We start from the raw sequence: 24,603 nt of genomic DNA on the forward strand, positions 1-24,603 counted from the left end.
TAGAAACAAATCTCACTATTTCATTGGTTAATGCAGCATTGTAAGCAAGTGCATAAAAATAAAACTATTCAAAATTTGATTATAACATAATTGTGATATCCAAAATATTGCATGTGCGGTGTACTTTCTTTTTTTCCATGAATGTAACCGAGTCCATTTCGGCGTAGCTGACTCGTCTGGAAATGGGCAGTGCCAAGAAAGGAAAAGGCTCATGGATGGTCCAATATTTCTAGTTATCAAGCAAAAAGAAAAAAAAATACACATTCAATTACTGTGTTTGTGCCTTTCAAAAATAATTGTTTCGTTAAAAAAACAAATAAACAAATTTGTTTGAAATTTAATCAACGTACTGTAAAACTGACGTTTGACCTTTTGTTATTTCTACAACATCCTCTTTCCTCCCATCTACAGCTAAGATAGTCCTCCGTGCATTTTTAGTGGGTTAAGGATTTAGTTTGATAAGTTAGTAGATATTAAAAAATAATATTTTGTGAAAGTTCAGTTGTATTTATAAGATTTAACATAGATCCACGTGGTTTCCAGCTGAAAAATGCAGAGTAAAGAGATCAATTATAACTTTGCTTGAAATGCCCACATGGTCCAATGAATACTTTCCAAGGAAATATGACAAATATGTATTTTTTCCCAAAAAACATAGCAGTTGTAGAAGCACACTACCTTATGAGAATCTGCACGTCCCTCGTACGTGTTGCGTCACAGGCGTGGGCGTGATTCCCCCTCCGGTCGTCCGTTGACAACAAACGTGAGTCGTGGGCGGACCGAAGAGGGACTCGCAACCAGAGTGGCAATACAGACAGTTAGCAGACAGTAACGACAGAAAAACTCAGGCCAGAATTGCCGTCCGTCTCTTACAAGTTCTGTAGTTTGCTAGTCGTGAGACATATAACAGTTTTATCCAAATCCGTCACGCTGTAAGTGACCGAAAGTGTCCGGTTTCTACAGCCAGAGGGATTGCGATGCCCTCTGACTTTATCTCCCTCTTCAACGGGGACCGCGACCTGAATTCTCCCGGATCCCTGTACTCTAAAGGTAAACAAAGTTCCTCCACTGTACTTGTTCTGGTAAAATAGTTTGACATTTATGTTATGTGGTGTGTGGATATGCAACAACTTTACCTGAGTTCGTTCTCAGCATGTGCGTGTGTGTGTGTGTATGTGTGTGTGTGTGTGTTTAAGCGTGTGTCGGCGGCGTTCACTTTACTTCAGTGCCATTCATCTAGAAACCACCTCCTGTCACATGCCTGCGCATGAGCCGAAGTAAAGTTTTGGCTCTCCTGCGCAACCTTCACGGATACTCGTTTTGTTTTTGCAGTCCCGTGCTCATGTTTTCGGCGCGCTGAAGCCCTCAGCTGCTGCATACTCACCGGTCAGACCAGTTTACTATCTCCTTGCCCGCCTCAAAACCCCGCTATCTATTTTCTCTGGTCTGTTTGAATAGGCCGTCGATGCCCTCCGCCCCCGCCAGGCACTTTACACATGCTCACATATGCATGCGCTGCACTGCTCCCAGAGCGGCGCTAGTGAGACAATTAGCATAAACTGTGTAATCATCAGCAAGGTAGCCTCAGGCAACCTGTGGATAGAAAAACTGAACTCTGCTGAACTCATAACAACAGGTGCAATGCTGTAAAGTCGGCATTCTTCTGTTATCGTCGGCTTTATTTATGCTGGAGACTGTTATAACACAAGCATAATAAAGCTAATTAGTTTATCAGTTAAATAAGACTTTGGCAGAATAACTGCTTTTTGTAAAAGTCCCTACACCTTGCAATTTAAACATTTTAACCAAACATACAAGAATGCAATATTTTAGTTTTTTTTGTTTTTTTGTTGTCGTTTAGTTTATCAGTCACGATGCACAGAGTTGGTATGCATTTGTTTTTGTACTATGAAAAATTACAATACGCTATTTCAGTTTCTTTTGTCTGGAGTTGGGTGTGGTGGCAGGGATACCTAGGAAGGTCCAAAACACTACCAAAACCATTATCTCTTTCTTGACTTAACAATGGACCTTTGGTTTCACAGCAGAAGAGGGTCTTTCTTTTCATACGTTGACATTCCTTGAACATGGTTTTACTTGTCTTTGTAGATGTAGATAATCCAACTCACGTGTAGGCCTGTCACGATAACAAATTTTGCTGGACGATTAATTGTCTAAAAAATTATTGCGATAAACTATAATATTGTTTCAAGACCTTTTGACACTGATTTAATGGAAATGACGTAATAATGCATGTGATTTCCTGCCATAGATACACTTTATTTTCAAAATAACACATAACACTGGAACTGATAAACTAAACAAACAAAACAAACAAAAACAAAAATAAAACATATTCTCAGTCTCCATTAACAAAAAACGTACGTGAATAAACACTAAATAACATAAAGCCAAAGTGGAAATAAATACTGCATTCAACCAAAAGAGTGCAGATTATGAAGTCTGTATACTATATTGCTCTTCAGTAATCACTAGATTTAAATAGAGAAGATGAGCACATCCCACTACCTAATGCAGTAGTTCACACTACACGATTTTTTTGCCCCTATTTTCCCTTTACGAAAATCTTACATCGTTGGCTGATCTAAGATTGTCGCTGGTGATTTCGTAACCGATCATCCTGTAGTGTGTGGTGTGTTACGGTGGATCGTCGTGGTCGCTCCGATCTAAATTAGTGGTTTTCCCCGACTGGGAGCTTAACGCTAAATGTGACAGGTAGCCAATCAGAAAACGCGGATTCTCCTCCGTGCTTTCTGAAGGGAAATTAGAGAGGAATCCCAAACAGCTGACACGGCGCAACAAGAAGTCCAGCGGACATCGGAGATGATTTGTGAAAACTACATTAATGTTTATTCAACATTTCGTGCAAAGAATATAGAAATGATAAGGAGAGGAGTTGGAGCCAAATTGCTACTGCAGTTGATAAACCCGGTAACTTTTCAGCTGTTCTTCGTTAACGTGACATAAATAGATTATAATGATTTTCATTCAGTCAGTCAGGACTTTATGGTGTCTGTAGTCACATGCATTGCAGGTAGATTGTAGTAAAGCATTGATTAATGCCTGATTTTAAAATTAGTTAACTGGACTTGTAGCCATTATTTTGTGCCCATGTGGCTGGACACCACACGGCACGACGAACCCGATCGAACCGTCACACCGGATGTGAGCCTTTTTTCATTCAGTGTTATCAATAGAAAGAAAAAAAAGGCAGGAAGAGACGATAAAGCCGATAATTAAAATGAGGTCGATAGGTTTAATTTATCGTGCGATTAATTGATTTATTGTTTATCGCGACAGGCCTACTCACGTGTAAAAGAACTAGTTGGAGGGCTGTTTACAAAGTGCAACACATTCTGAAAAAATTAATTCCATTTCACAACAATGTTGGTGGGTGAAAAAAAAGGAGATCTGAATCAGCAAGGTAAAATCCAACCCTTTGAGAGACAAACAATTTAGACATAACTCCACCTCAGCTTTTGCTTCATAGGTGATGAAAGACAAAGTTACCTCATCTGAGCTTAGTTTTACAAAATGCTTAGGTCATACTTTTGGATAATTTTTTTGTAACCAATACCCCAAGCTGCTCTACACAAGAGGTAGTTTTTATATGTTTTTTGCATATAAAAACAGCAGTTTTTATATCAATCAATCAATCAAATTTTATTTGTATAGCACATTTCAGCAGCAAGGCATTTCAAAGTGCTTTACATAATTAAAATAAAAACAGCATGTGACATTAAATAAACAGTAAGAAAGAGAAAGAGATTTTTTAAAAAAAAACATTAAAACCTTATATGCAAATTATATGTGCAAAAATAACCTTTTTTTAAAAATCCTAATTAGCTCAATTAGGATTTGAGCTAATTGTGTTGTGCAAAAGCATCAAAATACAAGTTGGCTTCCTTTACACTGAGAGCTTAAGCTGCTCGGGGAATACTAAAGGCCAAAAGGGTCCAAAGAAGGTTCAGAGGACTGCTCCTTATGGTTACCCATTCACTTTCTATGCATGCTTCATCCTTGCAGGACGGCAGAAATATCGTGAGCTATTTACACTAGTCAATGGGCGAAAAGCTGGGTAAACCCCTGACAGGTCACCAATCCATTACAGATCTACAAAGAGATAGAAAATCATGTACACACTCACTTACACCACTTAAACTAAAATACATGTTTTTGTAAAGTGGCAGGAAATTTGACGAGCTGAAAGGAACCTTGCCTTATTTGTTTATCATTTCGTCATTATACTCAGCAGGCATGTCTACATCCACTCTCCAACTATCTAACCCATTTACTTCAGCTGTTCTTGTCACTTGTCCATATCGTAGAACTTATTCCTCTAAATTGTCCTGATTTTAGATTAAAGTTTCTTTTGCAAATAACGTAGATGTCAGGTTCATCCAGACTATGAAAATCAAATCAAATGCAAGATACAAGCTTTATCTCAAAGACCTATTTCAGAAAAGGCATCAATGCATAAAATATTTTCTTGGATATATTAATGGAGAATACACATAGAAAAAGAAACATAAATGTAACACAATTTGCAAAATGGCCTACTAGGTGGCAAACCAATACATGCGTATTTGCTACCTTTGAGGTCAGGTGGACTACTGAGCAGATGAGGAATAATACCTTTTATAGCTGTGTTGAAGGCCAACACACCATTACAGCCTATACAAGGCTGTACTTTATTATTCACCAATAAACTCAAATAGTACATCTTAAGATCATTCTTTAAAAGTCCTCCATTTCACCTTTAAGTGCTCAATTTATTCCTCTTCTCTTATAAATGTTGACAAAAGTTGGCTTCTTGGTTTTCCAATGTTGTATCAGATACATTGCAGCCCCTAGTGTTAAGATTCCTGAGTCCTAATTACTAATCACACTCTTGTATATTTTTATCAGCTCAGCTGTCACATGTAATAACATTATTGTGACATTGTTTTGTAAGTCAACTTCTCTGGTCTTTTGCAGATTTACTCTGTTGTTTGAAAGAAAGAAAAAAGCTCACAATTGTCAATATTGATGAGTTGTACCCAAAAATAAATTCCCATAAATTCAAGTTGATTTTTTTTCTCCCTTTTTCTTTTTAATATCTATGTAGCATCTAGCCTTGTTCTACTTTGGGCAACAAAATCTTTGTAGGGAGCTCATTTTTAGCTTGAGAGTAGCCCAGGGAATATGAAGGAAAAGCAGAATGCTTTAACAATAGCTCTCAAGACAGGAAGGCATTTTGTGCTACTTTTTGTAGTCCGTGAGGGACTTCTGGTTAATGATTGTATTAAAATGCCTTCCCAGCAGGTCCACTGTAAAAATGAAGAATGTTACGGCTTCAGTATACATTCTGGTTAGCCTATTTAACAATTGTAAGCCCTCAGATCTCGACATAGTTCTTTTTAGTTTTTTTTTTTTTTATTGACACCCACCTTAGCTTGGTCAATAATTAACTCTTGGTCTCCTCTGTGTATAAACCGAGGTTTAAATAGCACTCTATTAATATTGACTCTACTGTGTCAGGCAAACTTAGCGGCATGCGCTTAAAAATACTCAACTGCCTTGAAAGCTAGCGGATATGTAAGGAAACCCAAAAAGTATGACAGGGGGAAAAAAAAATGGAAATAAGAATAATTATTTAATTTGCATTAGATTGATTTGTATTGCAGTTGGGACACTGTCAACTATGTCATGTTCTTGTTGTGGGCTTGTCTCATTAGTACAATCTGATCTCAGATATCCACTTCAACAAGAATATCGTGACTCATTCATTCATCTTGAGAACTTGAAGTCCTTGTAATCTTACAGAGACGCAATGTTTTGTTCTTGTTCAGAATGTTCTCGGTGACATCTTCATCAGTTAAAGCATCAGTCCAAACCTGTTCTGTATACTTCCCACTCTCACTTTAGCTGGCAGCCATATTCCTATGCCACGCTGTGATAAGATCAAGAATATTTTTTTTAAGATGAAAAAAACAAAACTAAATGTTATCCTATTACTCACTTTTGGTGTGGTGCACATTTACACTCATGGCAGCAACTCGATGCAAATGCAATAAAGAAGACTTACTGAAGTTCAAACCAAGAAAAGAAAGTGAATCTAAGTGTCTGAAATTATTCAGAAGTATTTGGTTTACTGGGATTTTTATGCACAACCAAAAAAGAATGGTCTGAAAAGGAGAAAATGTCGCCGGTAGGACATTTTCAACTGTATTGTGTGGATATAAATGTCCACACAACATTTATATGTTGTAAGAATTTGCAGGTTGTTTCAAGATGAAAGAAAGAAGACAATTGTTCAAATTACCTCGTTTTGCAACCAAAGTTAATAGAATACCATCTCTGAATGTGCAATATGTCATAATACCAGTAGATAATTGTTTAAAGTGTTGTTGCTCTCCCTGTATACTGGGCCAAACTTCTCAACTTAAGCCTTTACTGTGGCTCACGAAACATTTTGCTTTGGTGGCCATGTCTTCATGGTCACTAATGGGTCAGTTATCATGGGTGTCACTTCTCAGTTATGCAAAATTGATAACTTGACTAGCATGTTAAACACCTAGATGAAGGGGGTTAAGGAAATTGAAAGCGTACAGATCAACATATTTGGATCTAAAATGTTTTTCGTCCTCATTACTGCCCCTTTGCTGCTTTAAATATGACCACAACAATGCATCTGTTTATTTCAAAATACAGCTCTGGAAAAATGAAAAGCCCACTGCACTGAACCCCATTGAAAACCTCCTGGTTATTCCACCAAACATTGATTTCTGAACTCTTCCTGAGTTAAAACACTAGTATTGTTGTTTCTAAAAAAATATAAACTTGTTTTCTTTGCATTATTTGAGGTCTGAAAACGCTGCATCTTTTTTATTAGTTTGGTCATTTCTCATTTTCTGCAAATAAATACAAAAGTTTTGCTTAAAATTTCAGAGACATGTCAGTAGTTCATGGCATAAAAGAGCAATGTTCATTTAAATCAAACATATGTGTATTAAAAGTCAAATCAGAGACATTCATCATTTAATGTCTCTTAATTTTTGTCCAGAGCTGTATATCTTGATTATAAAAAGCAATCAGTGTGGTGATGCTTGGAATTCACACCTCTTAAAGTTGTGTTTGTGTGTGTTTATACCCTTATCTACTGCTCCATCTCTTTGATTAATTATTAACGCTCGCCAAACTTCAGTAAGAAGTCTAATCGGGGTCAGGTCAAAATATCACCTCCTTTGGTATTTACTGCACACTTGTGACTTTGTTTGGGCCGCGACAAATCAATGTCTGAGTGGTTTAACCTGTTAAAGAGCCTGGAGGTGTTACTTGGCTATCCGTCTTGTGTGAAATTGCAAGTTGAAGTTGGAGTCTCAAACAGCTCCTTATTTTAACATTTTTCTTGAAATAATGTGTTGCTCATTTATCTAAATACTTTGGCCAGCAAGTCTGGGCATGGGTGCAAAAATACAATTCAAAAAGTTGCTACATAGAATAAAGCAACACCAAAAGCTCAATATTAAAGCTAATGTTACTCTTCGCAATGCCGCTTGTGCATGTTCCACACTTTATCAGAGGAGAAAATCAGTTTTTAGATCTGCATCTTGGATGTTTTGCATGCACAACAAGAGGCTAGAATCAACTTTTACGCTGTGCAACTAAGTTACCGCTCTCAGATGACCTCTGAAGTATTACAGGCATGCCGGTGTTGCAGGTTTTCCATTCTGCCAGAGGCGTTTCTTTTTAAAATAGGAGACTTTTTTTTCCTGGGACTGTTTCAGATTAGCTGGTTTGCTGTGTTTATGTGATGAAAGCAGATTTTTACCTGTTAAGTCTAGATACTTTTTTTCTGGACAAATGTTGCAGGATATCAGGGAGTCACTGAGAAAAAGGACAGTGTCGTGACAGAAGTCTGCATGTGCTAATTTTTGTTTTGTTTCTTTACCCAGTAATGCTTAAGATCTTTTTTTAATTTGTGGTTAATTAGCAGAATCAAATTCCATGAATGTGTTTTCTATTCATTATCATGCATAGAGTTCAGTCTCTCCATAACCGTATGCAGATTAAATATTCACTTTTACATTCTGCAGTCTGAATGTGGACAGTGTAAGGGAGAGAAGAAGCATTCAGTATGACCAGCGCTTTCGCTTGCCTTCATCTTCAGGGAGATTCCTCTCACTCTTTTGCGAAAAGCCCAAAGCACCTGTGACATCTAACAACCCTCGTACGCCTCTCTGCAGCAAGGCGATTGTGAACTAAGACATTAAATATTAAGCGAGATGAATCTTGGCTGGTTGCAGTCTTTCCACTGGCAAAGTACAGCAGTTAAGGTGTCAGACACTCATAACATGGCTGTACAGACTGTGTTGCCAGGTCTCAAGGTATTTTATTAGTCAAAATTAGAGTAAATATCTTCCTCAGCTAAAGATTATTCAACTTTTAAATTACTTTAATTTTTTAAGTCTTAAAAATAACAAAATATGCATATAAGGCTTCCTACTGAAACAGTAGTGCGGTAATGCTTGTAATCCAGTCTACAACTTTATGAACCCCCCTCCTCTCTCCCTTTGTTATCATTTTTTATTTGGGACTGCTTCAGCAAGCTCTCAATACAAATGGCTTTTAACAAGCCCTCTGACGTGCTTTGGCCTTTTTGAAGGTTGACTTTTTTTTTACCTTTAGCACCAGCGATCACACACTTCACCTGGCTCTTGACAGCCATCTTTTTTCCCCGTGGTGCTCTTCACTTCGCAGTTTTAACAGCTAAATTCTTAACTACATTGGTCATGCGAATTGTGTTGTTAATAACCAGATGGAATTAATTAGCTCATCTGTCTTTGCCATGCCTTCTTCTCATCTGCTACAGAATTCAGAGCGTTTTTGCTATTGCAGATGGCAGCGAGGCATTTTATGCAGCGGACTCATAACAAGATGAATCGCTCCTATTCTGGATTTTGTAATTGCTGCACAGAGTTATGTGGGAAGAGGTGAATGCATTGCAAAATCAGATCAAGACAGTAGATAGATACATGACGCGACGAGTTCATACGTGTATGAGTTTACATGTTTGCTGGCAGATGTGTGCGGTAGGATGAGGCTGTTTGTTACAGACACTTTCTCATGGATGTTGGCGCTCAAACTGTAGTGGTGCTCGTGTGGACTATCAGGAGACCAAAGCTGCAGGTTTGTAGATGTTGCGCTATTTTACTCCAAGTACTATCATGATGCCATTTGGTCATTCTGGGTTTATGCACATTTTTAATCTGGACACTATTTCTGCCGGTGCAAAGACAAGTTCTTTAGCGGCATAGAACTTGCAATGGACTTCTTGGTTGCAATATTAGGTATACGTAGCCTTGGATATTTTAATGTTATCAATCAAAACTCTGCCTGCAGGTAATTTGTTTAGTCAGTCGTTTGGAACTTCAGTGCGATGCTAAAGAAAAAATGGAGAGACCTATTTGAGTAAATGGAAACTAGTATTGCCAATATTCAACTACAGTCTTGAATTTGAAAGTTGTCTTTATTTCTAGGACTGCAATATATCAGAACAATGTGTAATGATGGTTCCATTTCTAAAATGTTTGCTGATTATTTTGATTATGATTAATCAATGTTTTTTTTTTATTTTTTTTACTCTTTTCATCGCAATCAATAAACAACGTCCCATATCTTATGAGCTTTTATGCAAAGTGCGTTATTGAATTAAGGGGCTGTTAGAGTTCCTGGGCAAATATGCATATATGCTCAGCATGAATGTATGACATCTGACATATAATATCTTGCCAAATACTGCAATATTGCACACACTTGATATCACAATGATCTTTGTGATTAGATTGTGCACTGTTGCTCATTTCTTCGGAAAGAATGAAGTTGCTTTGCAAAATCTACAAAACATTTACAGCAAAGGTTTGGTTTAAATTATTTTAAACTTAAACCAAAACATTTACTTATGTAATGACCGTTTGGTCATCACAATGTGATACGTGCCCTCAGGTATGTCAGTCTTGAAACAGGGTTTTATCTCACTATATGCTTTCAGCAGCATTATCCAAGGTGCGGGCGCCTGCAGGGAAAGAATCTGCCCTTGAGTGATTTTACCTTCTTTCTTTTTTTTTTTTTCCTTTTTCAAAGTAAATGACAGGGGCTCTTTCATCAAGGCTTTTACAAAAAAATTAAAAATTCAAAACCTTTAGAAATGCACACCACCTTTGGCATAAATTAGTAATTAATCTTGCAGTTTCACAGCACCTATGTCTCAGCGTCCTGTGTTGTCGTTTCTTTTTTCTGAGTCGTCCTTTGCTTCCTCGGCTGACTGGTAGGACTGGAATAAACTGCAGTGTTGGTCCATCTGAATTTCCCCAGTATCCTGTCATTGTCTGATCTCAGTCAACCCCTGTGGCTCAACGAAGAGTCCTGCACAAATTCAGCACAAATCTACTAGCAACCGGGGCCAAATCTACATATTTACTGTAAACATTCTCTGCTTTCAGAAGTGAAATTAAATTGTAAATGAAGGAATCTGTCTTTATTTCTTGCCCAAAACCTTTTTTTGTTGTCTTTGTCGGAGGATAGTTATCGCTTCCTTGAACTTTCTTCATACTCTCCAAGTCTTGTTGTTTAATTTTTTTTTTGTTTGTTTGTTTTAATACACTAGAAGCTATTGAAGGTCATCTTAGCTCTTGACATCATCAGAGTCACTTTAACCTAGTCCCCAGTTGCTCAGGAATAGTTTGAGTAAAATTCAAAGGTTACATTTGCTTTAATGCCCCCACACACAAATCTTGCCTTAGCACAAAGAGCGACTTCAAACAGTAAACTAAAAAGAACTCAGCTAAAAAATGCTAATCTGTAAAACAAAAATCAAGTTGGTATCAAATCCATTTTTTCCAATTACTCTCATAACATTGAGCCATAATAATATATATTATCAGTGTTTTTTGCTCAAAGTGGCTACGTGATGATGATGATTGTGTGTCTCCATCTCAACAAGTTGCAGCTTGCCTGAGGATGAGCAATACTGTGACTCCACAGATTTTTCTCTTCATGCTTCTGCTTGACTCTACTACCAGTTGTTTATATTGACTTAAATCATGAACCAGCATGCAGGACCTTTTCAGAGCAGTGAGCGTGCAGTTTGTGAAGGTGTCTGTGTGAACTGGATTGAACAGTACTTGAAAGGAGAAATAAAATCTTATGTTTCTCAATTTAGTTTTGGTTCAACAAAAGTTTGCTAAGGCTTTTTGGGATCTTCTTTCTCAGATCCCTGGGATTTTCTTTTAGAAATTAGCAGACTTTCCAAATCCTTAATTAAACTGAACAATAAATCATCTTAAAGGAGCAGTATTATGTATTTTTCAGGGATATGGTGCCTTTTTTTTTTTTTGCACAATTAGGTAACTATGTTACCTTCAGCTGTTATAAAGATTGCATAAAAATCAAATATAATTTAAAAGACATTTGACCTCCGTCTCTTTAAAAACTCTTGCTCTTTCTGAAACTCCACCTTCCATAAGTCATCACAACATCGCTCCTCTATTAACCCTTTGCCAATCTTTTTCCCACCTCATATATGACTGCATTTAATAAACTTCAGATGCACAGTTCCACCAGGTGTTTGCTAATTTCTTCCAGCTAGTCTGAAGGAGCTGAGTTGGGGAGTTGTGAGGGACGGCTGCTCTGCAATGTAGAAGCTTGGAAACTGCAGCTCCGAGGAGGAGTTGTGCTTCGAAGGCAGCACTTAGTCCACCCTGGCGTGGCAAAATGGTTGCCACAGGAGCTTAAAGGATTTCTCAAACATGCATGAAAGAATAAAGGCAACACTTCAAGTATTTTTTTGATAAAGGAATAGCATTATAACATGATGTAAAGTTCAAAAAAGTCAATTTTAAATAATACTGCACTTTTAGGTAATTAAATATTAATCTCAATCAGGTCTGTAGAACAATTTTCCACAGCTACTTAAAACTCCGCTTTTTAAAAAAATATCTCAGAAAACAAGCAGGGAAACGTAAGACATTATGAGGTGTGTTGTAATGTAAGAGCTTTGGGAGGCTTGGTCAGACCTACGGGTTGTTTTTATTTAAAGCGGCGACTGTTTTGAAATGACATCTCAGTTTACAAAAAAAAGTGGCATTAGGTTTCTGGTTCTGCATTCTTATTCACAACTGGTCTATTGTGAACTTCTGATTGCCTGGAGACTCCAGCACACCTTCCTGGTGGGTGTGTTGATCCGGTGCCAGGTGACCCTCTTTCAGTCAGTTTCAGTTTATTCTTACCTTCTCATCAATAAACTCAACAACTTTTCCTTTTGGGATCAGTCCATGGATTTTTCCAGAAGAGGATTACTACAACACCACAACCTATTTCCAAATCTTCATTGAATTTGTAAGTGGGCTGTTCACCATGCTGCTGCCCTCTTCAAAAGAACTTTGGCAGGAGTCTGAAAGTATTTACCACCTGGATCACATTGTGTAGGTCATTGCCATGATTCCAAAATTACTCTCGCCTTTGAGAGTGTGAACATGGAAACTTGTGTGTGTCCTGCTGGCACAGTGAGACGACAGCAGGTGCTCTGGAGTCCTGTACATTTTGGAGTCGGGCCTGTTTTGATTGGCCTAGTTCTTGGCAGTGTCAATAATTGGACATTCTGTTGTGGTCCTTGTTGTTTGTGTAGGTGTGGTAGCGCATATTGACCTGGAGGCTTCTGCACTTTGTGCTCATTCTGCAACAATGTTTTCTGGTGGTATGCATCAATCTGACATCTTCATGGATTCAATTCTTCATTGTGGACTTTTTGCATTGCCAGTGATTAATGTTGACACCATTAAAATTATATACTGCTGAGGAAGCTAGTTAATTAGGTTGACATTTTAAGCCTCAAGCTTAAGAAACAAACGATAACATGCTAATTATTAAACTCAGTGACTTGGTAGAAGAGTCTTATTAACTTTACGCCTGTGTTTGTTGTTTACATCGGGGCTAGCCCTCGTATTTACTGTACTAGTGTTCCTGTCATGCTGAGATTAGGAACCGTTTCCAAAAAGTGAAAATATGTAGTTTGACAGACGTATTTGGCATGTTCTTAGGCTGTCTTTAGTCAACACATCTGTTATAATAGTACGAAACAGAGCATTGTTGGTCATGAACTTTCTTATTGGTGCACAAAACATAATTGTTAGAAATGGAAAAGAACTAACAAGAAGAAAAATGTTTGTAAAATGAAATGAAAATCAGTTTAATGTTGCACATTAAGGAATGTTAAGGTAGCAAAACAATATAAAAAAAGTTTTCCTTCCAACAAAGAAATTAGACTAATTGAAAGTGCGTCATGTAATGCCAGCTCATGAAACAGGATTGATTTTCGAATGAGTCGCTGATGAGGTTACACGACCAGTGAATGTTTGCGTGCAGTGTTGCTTAAGACCTTTCCTGTTGCTTTTCAGCACGGCTTTCCTGTGAGTCTGGCAGAAATGCCTGTATTGGCACACCAATTCCAATGTACTGTAAAATGATTATGTGATGTTGTCTGATTTAGACTAAACCACATTGGCCTGGTTTTATTTAAAGTGTTGTGTAGATCTATGATACAACATGGCAAATTTTGGTAAATCCACGTGTGGGAGTCTGCTTGGGTGCTGTAAATACTTTGAATTCTTTTTGCTGACTTGGACACAACTGCTTTATCTTTTGATTCCACTTCTAAGAGATGGGTTACAAAGTGTCGTGCTCCTCTGTAATTTAACTTTTACCTCAAATTAGTCTCCACCAAACAGTTCGGAATACCACTGACCCAGCTACACAGTTGTGTAGAGAACAACTTCAGCAAATAGCCTTATTTGTGTGCAGAATGGGGCTACAGTTTCAGTGTTTGGCTCTCATTTGTAGTTTGGTGTGAAGTCTGCGATAGTGCTGGGTGTTTGTTGAAAGCAAGTCATGTAAACTGATGCCTGGTGGTTGTTCATTGTCGGCTCAGGATTAGCTGCCCTGAAACAGCTACATGCCAAACTTTAAGCACAAACGACTTTGCCCGTTCCAAAGCCTCACTGACCTCAACCTTTTCAAATGACAGCTGGAAGACTTTGTTATTAAGCCTCAAAAGTGTCGAAGTTACAGCTTCAAGAATATTTCTTTAGAAATTGTCGGTCACTTGCTGCATTCCAATTAATTATGACTCATAGGGTTCTCTTTTCTTTTTGTACTAAAGCCCTTATAATTCTTTAGTTCTTTATAAACACTTACTTACCTGTAATATATTTGATATGTTTTCAGTATTTTTCCACAAGTTCAACAAAACGAACAGGTAGCTAGTCTTTTTTTTTTTTTCTTAACTGAAACAACTGGGAGTGTGGAAAAGAGCAATGGATGGTTTCAGATGGTTGTTGTTGTTGTTCTGACGGTATTTGCCGTGGTTCTGTTGGGTCAAATAAGCTGTATTTTGTACAAATTCGGTATAAAACTGCTCTGTTTTTCATATTTCCCACTTAAGCCGTCAAAAGAAAAAATTAAGTCAAGTTTATTTGTGCAGCACATTTCAGCAACAAGGCAGTTAGTTCAAAGTGTTTTACCTAATGAGTACATCATATTGAAATTAAGCAAATAATTTGAGTAAAAAATAAATTTTACTTTAAAAAAATACATTAAAATCCTAAACCGATTGAAGCATGTAATATGACAAAGTCATCACACATAAAAATGTGTGATGACACATTTTTATGTGTCATCACAGAGAATAACCGAATCTGTTCGGTTATTTAAGAGAATAAGTTAGAAGTAATAGACTATTAGGCTGCAGCTTCATGCTTGTGTCTGCTACACATGCAAACTCACACCTGGATTTCCTCTCTTCTTGCAGCACTGTCTGGATTTGTAAGCATAGAAATGGGTGTGCAGGCTTATCTCCACATATTCAAAATTTTGATGGTTGGGACATTATCCTGCGGTCTGTTTTCTTAAGTGTAAAGAATCATCGGAAGCATGCATTGGCTATTATCAATAACATGTCTTTAAAAAAATGTGTATGTTTATGTTAGAGGTCTGATTGATTTTACTCTTAAAATAGTATTTAAGCACATAGCTGTTATCTTAAAGTTCTTTGTGGCCATCTAGCATCTTGGGGGTCACAGAAATTGCTATGATGGACCAGATTTGGCCCAGTTGCCTTTAGTTTGATGCATGTGATAAGTGTGTTTATTATCACCTGAAAATGACTGTCAAACCTTTATTCTGCATATAGTAAAGTTTGTTCTAAGTCTCTTAGTTTGCAGAGAAGTTTATTTCTGAAAAGAACTGTCTAATTTTCAAAGCTCTTCCATAAGTTAAAGGCAGTCATGCCCACGCTCATTTAAACAACATTCATCACCAAATATCCTCAATATTAGTTTTTTCAAGGTCATTGCTTTTACTTTAAACCAGTTGCAATCAAATACATGTGCTTCTGCAACTACTAATTACGTCAACATGACTGCAGACATATCGTGGCCTCTGTATCAATCAATCAATTACTGTAATGAAACTTATTTGTGTAGTATATTTCATCAACAAGGCAGTTTAAAGAGCTTTACATCATAAAAATACAAAAATAAAATTCATAAAAACAAAATGCAGCCGACAACTGAGAAACCAGTGACAAACATTTCATTTTGACATTGTAATGTCTGGCCATTGTTCCATTTTTTGCTTCAAAAGCAACTCTAAACAGGTGGGTTTTTAGCTTTGATTTAGAGGAACTCAGTGTTTCAGCTGTTTTGCAATTTTCTGGAAGTTTGTTCCAGATTTGTGGTACATAAAAGCTGAATGCTGCTTCTCCATGTTTGGTTCTGGTCTGTTCTGCATTCTCAGAACCAGAGGACCTGTGTGATCTAGAAGGTTGATAGAGCAGCAGATATTTAATGTATTTTGATGCTAAGCCATTCAGTCATTTATAAATTAACAACAATATTTTAAAGTCTATTCTCTGAGCCAGTGTAAGGACTTTAGAACTGGGGGGATGCGCTCTATTTTCCTGGTTTTAGTGAGAATGCCAGCAGCAGCGTTATGAGTCAGCCGTGGCTCTCTGGTTATAGTGCTACTATTCCTGTTAAGTTTGTTAGCAAAAACATTTTGTCAACAGAATTACAATGCTTTCTGCAAGCAATAACCACTTTAATGCAATGATGTGACTTTTTTCGTGGCTGCTGTGCAGGAGGATGTAAAGTAACTGACGTAAGCATCGTCATGCAACATTCTTGAGAATATCTGTCTGATTTGGTAAGTTATTGTCGGTGTTGCATCAGTAGCATTGCAGCCAGGAAATGCATCACTTATTATGACAAAAGACTCATATTGCTGGCTTTTATCTGTGTACATTTCTTTTCCCATGCTCCTGGTTTGTTTTCATGTAGTGTTTTCAACCACTACATGTCTTGGCTTTCACACACAAACATCTGCAGCCATCTTTGCATAAACATCACTTGCAAGGGTCTGTCAAGTTTGTCAAGGTAATTTATCCCAACATTTAGTATGCTTACTCAGCTTAGGTTTTTTTTACCCATACTTTCTATATCACTGTATCCTGTTGCAAAGCTTACTTTCACTGATGTTATAAATGTAGTCAGATCACTTAGACTGTCAACTGCAGCTTCTGGGAAAATGTGCTACCTCAGCATCTTTGTTAGCCAACAGTCACAGTCTTGGCATTTTTGTCAGTTGTTCTTACTGTTGTCTCCATTCATATTATGACTCTAGCATTTGATTTGAAATTGTGAAAGCAAACCTGACGAAGGAGATGTGTAATTCTTTTGCTGTGCGTATTTGTCGTGTTCCATGTGTTACAGGGGGCAAACTATGAAATCTACTGCAACTTTAAAATCTAAAAGCATGTTATCTGAAATGGAAAGGGTTGAAATGTCCAGTTTATGTGTACAGGACAGTTCAGCAACAAGGCAGTTCAAAGTAGCTTTACAGCATAAAAGCATAATAAAGTAACCAATTATGAAACAAGCAATAAGCATACATTTTGTTCAATGCCGTCATCAAAATCATCAAGGAAATGTACATTATGTTGATCAATCTTCCACTAGTTACTAATTAAAGGCAACTCTAAACAGGTGGGTTATTACAGATTATTTTTAACCTATTAACACATTTGAAAGGCTGTTTAAAAAAAATACCCTTTAAATAAAACTTAAATCACAAAAAGACACACAGAAAAATCAAGCCCACCTTCCTTTTGTTGAAGGCTATTTTGACGAATCGCCTCATTGCAAACAGGCTTATTTTAAGCTGTTCATCAAATATAATTGGATTAAAACTAATTTTATTCCTTAATAATTTATTCATGTAGGTCCTGAGATGCCATAAATCAAACAAAAGTTTCTAAAAGGTTTTGCTTTATGCACGTGTTAACTAAACAAGAATTCCATGTAAGCTTCTAATTTTAACTTTAAAATTGTTTTATAGAGATAATTGAGACTGCATAAGTCTAATGTGGAAATACGCCCCGTTTTTAATGCCCAGATCATTATTCAAGCACGGATGGTGCTGTTTTATCTCTATTCAGTTTCGTTGTGTTAACTCGCAAGAGACACAGAGGCTCAAAAGACATGTCCCCATGATCTGCGTTACTATGGAGTCCCAGGCAGCCCTTGTGTAGGCTTGGCTGTAAACATTTCATGGTTGTTGTACATGGCTTGCGGCAGGTGCCAGCCCCCTCTGCTTGCTTTTTCCCTTCAGAGCTCGGAATAATCTCCGAATGCACCAACTAGGTGAGCTTAAAGCTTGCCCTCCTAATCGCGTCCTCTTAAGCGGTGTTTCTGCTAAGTTCAGACAGTCCACCTTGTGTAACAGTGCAGCCCACGGAGGCTTTCTGTGGCGGGGTTATACTACTGTTTTGTTTCTGCCTGACAGGATTCCACATGACAATGCCTCTAACCTGTTGAGCAAGATGCTGAGCAGAAAAGGGTCTGCTGCACAATAAACGGGACAAGGAGAGAGAGGTGGGTGGAGTAGAAGAGGGGTGCACAGAAAAGAGTTAAATCACTCACTCAGCCAAAAAAATAAGGGTGCCACGCCCCAGGTGCCAGGGCTAGTAAGAGCAAGCAGCTGGAATGTGAGGGGAAAATGAATGGGGAGTTTTAAGTCCTGCCATTCACATGGTGAGTGCCTTCTTATTTTCACCTTTAGCCTCTATGACTTACAACGTAAACATCAGAGGAGACGGTGAGGGTATAAATAGTAAACCTAAATCCCATGAAGCAGAATTTCTGCCGTGGAGTCTGGATTGAAACCAGTAGTGATTTGTCTTCAAAGTATGATTGGGAGGAATGTTAATTAGTTCAGGTAAGCTATTTAAATCAGGTCATCTTAATGGTGTTAGCAGGCCAGATCATAGCTGACCACATGCTATCTGGTTTAGTAATGTGTTGTGATGATTTTCACTGATGGAAGGAAACTTGAAGTTGTTTTTCTGTGGTCAGACTTCAAAACGCAACTAGTGTGAGACTAAAATCAAAACAGCGAGTGGTGGTGTGTTTGAGTTAATATCGTTGACTTCCAGCTTACTGACTGTCGTTTTCTTTATTTATTTTTTTATATATTTGCTCCTCTGTGAAAGGGACTGTGTCTGTCACATGTAAATAAAGACTTGCGCTCTGTCTGCTCAGGAGGACACAAACACGCTCTGCAAAATGAGAGTTTCTGTTTTTTCTGCCTCCAAAAGCGTCATAGGAGCTGTGGAAACACTTTGAACAGTCCGGCCAGTGATTCGAGACCACTGCTCCTGAGAAGAGAGTGCATATTTTCTGTCTGTGCGGTCGGCAATCTGTTTACTGGAAGGGCTTTTTCAACTCTGAGCACATGTTGCTGCATGTGCAGTCTCTCAGAGAGCCACAAGACGACTACAATTTAAACTGTGAATTTAGAGGTTGAGAGAGCTTTTGTGGGCGTGACGGGGTGCTTTCTTGTTTGTTGGTTTTTTGTGTGTGTGTGTGTGTGTGTGTGTGTGTGTGCTGTGCATGCATATGCAAGATATTTGTTTTGAGAACAGTGCAAACAACCAGCACACTGAAATCCTCTGTGTAAGCGTGGTCCAGAACGGGTCCAGCTTAAGCTCCGTTTATGGGAACGAATGAGGTCTCCCTGCTCCTGTAAAAGCAAGTTATTTAGCGACCAGAGGCGTGGGTAGGTTTCAGTAGGTTCCAGGTTTGTCTATTGTACGCAGCGAGTGGTAACAATGGGAGGGTCAAGTATCTGATATACGCACCGAACCCTGGGACTCAGCTGCAAGTAATTAAAGCTGGCAGTTGGCAAAGAAGAGAGTCAGGCGACTGTAATGGCTGCTCTAAGTTCATACCATAATATTTCAATGATGAATCAGTCTGCTAGTAAAAGTGTTGTCATGCTGTTGACCTAAGCCTCCCCCCTCCTCTTCCTCATAACCCCGAGGCAGAAACAGTGAAGGGAGAGAAATGGTTTTGTGTGGCCCCGTTGTCTGTTTTGTAATGAGATCTTCTTTTTGTTTGATATGTCACAACTTTCGATCTGACCTCTTCATGGCTTGTTTTATTCCACATCATCTCAGACAAGGAATTACCAGTGTTGTAACATTACATTTACATATGTAGGGTGAGGAGCTAGGTACATAGGGTATGCACCTTGCAACTTTAAAAAATTTTAATTAGAGATTGGTAATGATACATAAAAAAAACAACCAGAATGATCTCTTTTGGACGTACATTAAAAGTATAAAACTTTGCTGCTAATTCTGTATCTAGCAGCAAATATCACAATTAAGTGCCAGTTTCCTGTTTTAGCTAAACAAACCCAAGAAAATATGATTTTAAAGGTTTACATTGAAGCTTAGCACCGTTTGCATCGCTACTTGTAACAGTATTATTATGTGATTGTCATGTACCGGTAATTATAGTAACACGAAACAAAATAGTAGAGAAAATAATTATTTTTGATCATTATTAACAAGATTCATAAACTCACCGGTTTTTTATATTAAATGCAATCATTAGAAATTTGCATAAATATTACAATGTATACAGCCACTGGGGCAATATGTATTCCCCTTAAGTGCCTTAAGTGATGTCACTTAAAATCTACATGTTTGAAACTGAAAGAAAAAAGAAAAATCCCAGGGTTTGTATGTGTAGTCAGAAGAAAAAGGAGCTGGCCAGCCCCGTTTTAGCCCTCCTGTCGTCTCTGAGGCCTCGCACCCCAAGGCAGTGTCAGTCTGCAGATCTGTGACACACCCATCTTTAGCATTCACTGTTGGTGGTTTGTTGCTGTGCAGATATCAGGCTTTGACATGCATGAAGAATGTCTGTAGTGTTGGTAATGTAGATGTCATGCTTTGACATGCAACAGGAACGGTTTTAAAACGAGATAGTATTTCTAGTTCTTCTCTATTAGTTTTGAGGCCCTTTTTTGGAAAACTTATTCGTAATATATTTTAAAAAATGCAGTTTTTAATGTTTTTTATTTTACTATATTTTAAAACTTTTTTTTTTCAACCTACATAACGTTCTACTTAATGGTTTGTAAATGGTCGACTTGTTGTGCATGTATGCATAGTTCTGCAGAGTCTGAAAATGATCCAAAGGTGTTTGAGATGTGAAGCGGCATGACAGCCATTATGGCCACTATTTCCTTGTGGTTTTATCAGATGCGTTGCCAACCAGGTCATGAGTATGCTCCTGCAATTGCATATTTGAGCGGATGCACAATTGCATCATTGTTGTTGTATCATTGTTTCTGATAACCTCACCTTAAAAAGATTAAATTTACAACCCTGATGTCTCGTGTCGTCTTCATGTTTTCTGTTGGCCTCCTGGCTGACTCACTGGGATCTCTATCCTTCACTGACCAACACAAAAAAAGTCCTGTTAGTAAGTCACCTTTTTATTCCTTTTATTGGTCCCCCTACTTTCACAACAGAGTCAGTGTATGACCTTCTTGCCAGTGAGCTGAAGTTGCATCCCTCCACTCAGCAGAGTCCAGAAGTCATGAGTCAAAAGAGCGACGGAGAGGCAGGCCCTCTCCCTTCAGTTCCTCTAGCATCAGGTAGGATCCTGCTTCTCCTTTCCTTATTTCTCCTCTCCAAGCAGGACTGATCTTGCCCCACTTCCAAAAAAAAACCCTCTACTCATGTAGCAGTCGGTACCTGTAGGCGAACACAAACACCTGCATGCATGAAGATAGCCTGTCAAACAGCCAGCCTGCTGCTCTTTGATTTTTCACATTTGAGGAAAAAAAAAACAAGGCTGGAGAAGGAAGTTAATGTTTCTGGAATTGGGTCAGCTGAACATGCTTGCTTGCCTGTACCTGCTTGTTGGGATATCATTTTGTTGCTGTATCCTGCTGCACCAACAGATCTAATGTGCAGCATGCTCAACATATTTATCAACTTTAATATTAATGCGTCAAAGATAAAATTAGAGCTTGACTGAATGCTATGATAAAGTTAGAGAAGCTGGGAAAGATGCTTTTGCCTACAAGTTTTTGCTAAAGTGGCTTTGGCGGAAATGGAGCTGTTGTCTCACAGAAGTAAATCTCGTTAGCTGGTAAATATAGACGTCCAGAAACAAGACTCTGTAGTTAATTAGCCTTTTCCACTGCTCCACACGACAACAAAAGGCTCCAATTTAATTAAATAATCATAATCATGTTTGTGGTCTTGGTGGGTGGAGAAAGGACAGAGACCTTGTTTCTGTGCCTTCTCAGGTTGACGGATATGTGAGGATTAACAGAAATGAGAACAGTCAACTTCAAAGCATGAATCAAAATTCACCAAAATCAGAAAATCATGCAATCTGTTGACATTTTGAGTTTGACATTTATTTATTTTTTCTTATGTTGTGGTGTCTTGATGTTCTCTGAAAAGTTGGAGCTTGTCTGGTCATGGGTAAATACTCTGAGAAAAATTGTTAACAATAAATTGCAACCACATAATTTTGAGACCTTTGTCATCAAATGTTTGTTTTTGTCATTAAAACTTCTGGCATGCTATAAATCCCACCTTTCCTTTACCTCTTTCTGCTGGCAGTGCATGAAGACGAAACAAACATATCTTTTGCTAAGTTTATTATTTGCTCCCATTTTTGTACGTGCAGCAGTTATTTTATGACTCTCTTAGTATTTGTTACACGTTTTAAGGTTTCATTTATACATTATTAATAGCTTTCAAACTTGCTCAGACTGACACTACCTCCTTATGTTTGGACTTTTTTTCCCCTCTCCAATTTTGTGTTATGCAAACTTGTGAAACACCAGAAAATCCAGATTTTCAGCAGCAGCTTAACCCCTCAGTGCTCCAGTCATTATCTAAAATTGCAGCCTTTGTCAGCATGTTGGAGCAACTTTGTTTTGGGTCCCAGAAGGGGAATGGGGAATAGTGTTGCATCATATTGTGATTTTTTTTATTTTATTTATTTTTTGCTTTTCATTTGAATCAATCTTTACTGTTCAGCTTTTATTGCTCATTTGCTGTCTCACTTTTATATTCCAGGAAGTTCCCTCTGAAGCAGGGAGTGTCTGCATATAAAATGGTCTGCAGTTCTCTGCTTCGTAGGTCAGAAGCTTGTTTTGTTTTGTCTCTGTGGCTTCACCAAACAAAAAAAAACAAAAAAAGAGGGGAAAAAATGCTTGTCGCCAAAAAAGAAGACCCAATAAGTAACATGCCACATACTGTTTGAGCCACAACAAAATGCTAAAAATGATAAGAAATACATTGAGGCATTTTATTTTTGCTTGTTAAGCTTGATGAAGTATGCACAATTAAGGTGCATACTTCTCTTATTTCATTAGCTTCTTCTGAGCATCACATAACGCTCTCAACAAAATTTACACATACTGCACATAGTGAGAAAGGGGAGTGTTTTATTGAAAAAGCAAGAAATAAAAAAAAACTTTAAAAAATATCAATTTTACTGCTTAAATGGAACTGGTACCCTACATTAGTTCAGCCTGTATTTACTGTCTAATTATTTACACCATAGATGCCTTGTCCTCTTCTCTGACCACGGAAGGGCCTCGCAGTGCTTTTTCCACCTCTTCCAGCACCACCATGCATTCCAGCACTTCATCCAGTGACCAGAACGCAGCTCACAGCAGAAATGTCGACTCAGAGGACGGCAGGAGTAGCCGAGTGGTACCGGAGATCGTCGGAGTCGTGGGTGGCAGTGGAAAAAGCAGCAACGGCGAGCCTGCCGGAGGACGTGGCGCAGCTTCTCAGGATGGCCAGCCACACCATCAGCTGACTCCGTCCAAGCGCCGCACCATCCTCAACATCTCCCCGCCACCGCAAGACCTGTTCGACGACAGCCACATGTCCTGCCAGGATGTGCCGGCACCCTTGGACTCGGAGCAGAGTAACAGCATATGGATGGAGGATTCCATGTCCAACTTCAGCATCATGAGTACGTCTTCTTACAACGACAACACAGAGGTGCCACGGAAGGCCCGCAAGCGTACACCTCGACAGAAACCAGGACCTAAGGCGGTACGCGCAGTGGGAGCCAGCATGGACGTCTTCGACGCAGACAGCGCCAAAGCCCCACACTTTGTTCTGTCTCAGCTCGGCCCGGAGAACAAGACATCAACTAAAACAAGGTCAGTAGTTAGTTCGGAATCACACAACTTGACCTGTGACGTAATGAAAATGTCCACAGCTGCCCCTCTAGATCTCATGAGACTAGATGAGTTAAAAAAAAAAATTTGGTGCATAATCACATACCTTTCCAAGTTTTCAATTGGGGGATTTTGTAGGCAGTCCATTTACTATTTGTGATCTCCAAAAATCCTTTATGACAGAGTTGAAAGAAATCCCTACACGGCCTACTACAAGACGCTCTGGTCAAATGAGAGTCATTTTTTGCTACAGGCAGAATTAAAGGTTTGGCGAAAAACTACACCCTGAACACACCATCCATGCCCCAAAATGGAGCACAGACATTGAAACTGACTGATCCCATCAAGCAGAACATTGATCCTGCTTGATGGGATGATTAATGGAGATCAGTACTGTGCAATACTTAAAGAAAACAAGCTGAGGACGACTTCAGTTTTGTGGTAAAGCAGTTTAGGTCATAACGACCTAAACTGTGAGAATAAATCCAGAGATAAACAAGTTACAATTCACGCCACAAGTTAAAAATTGATGTCACAGATGCTCCATCCAATCAAAGTGATTTGGAAGAATGGGTCATAGTTTCACTCTTTGCATGTCTATACATATGTAGAGAAAGGTGGTTTTCAATAGGGTTAGATAGAAGTTCACATTAGATTCTTCAGATTTACATTTCATATTAAAAAAAATGAATTTCTCCCACTTCCTTGGTATTCTCCATTCTGTATCGGTCTGTCACTGAAGATCTTGGCAAAATGCATTGAACTATGTCGTCGTAACATGACAAAATGTGAAAAAGTTTAAGAGTTATGACTACTTTTGCGTGACACGGTACATGCTTAAATAATGACTCATGCTATTCAGAATATGCCGACAAATTCGAGTGTTTCTTTTATTTAACTGACTTTATGAGGGTTTTTTTTTATCTAATGAACTGTGACAACGGGAATAATCAGGAAATGACACTCTGACACTCACCA

General features: G+C 38.4%; 1 protein-coding gene across 5 annotated transcripts in view; it reads left to right on the plus strand.

The window, feature by feature from the left end:
- Nucleotides 1-765: 765 nt before the first annotated feature.
- The window catches only part of nfat5b (nuclear factor of activated T cells 5b), a 34,662-nt gene continuing 10,824 nt past the window's right edge, over nucleotides 766-24,603 (plus strand). The window contains exons 1-3 of one of the 5 annotated variants that reach the window (XM_008405318.2): nucleotides 766-1,050; nucleotides 20,935-21,060; nucleotides 22,995-23,607. In XM_008405318.2, the coding sequence (XP_008403540.1) occupies nucleotides 978-1,050; nucleotides 20,935-21,060; nucleotides 22,995-23,607 (812 nt within the window). In that variant the 5' untranslated portion in view covers nucleotides 766-977. Of the gene's footprint in view, nucleotides 1,051-18,009; nucleotides 18,147-20,934; nucleotides 21,061-22,504; nucleotides 23,608-24,603 lie in introns of those variants that run through there. The other 4 variants (XM_008405319.2, XM_008405322.2, XM_008405320.2 and 1 more) reach the window with 4 other exon arrangements.

This window comes from Poecilia reticulata, linkage group LG3 (genome assembly GCF_000633615.1).
Source record: "Poecilia reticulata strain Guanapo linkage group LG3, Guppy_female_1.0+MT, whole genome shotgun sequence".
Lineage (NCBI taxonomy): Eukaryota > Metazoa > Chordata > Actinopteri > Cyprinodontiformes > Poeciliidae > Poecilia > Poecilia reticulata.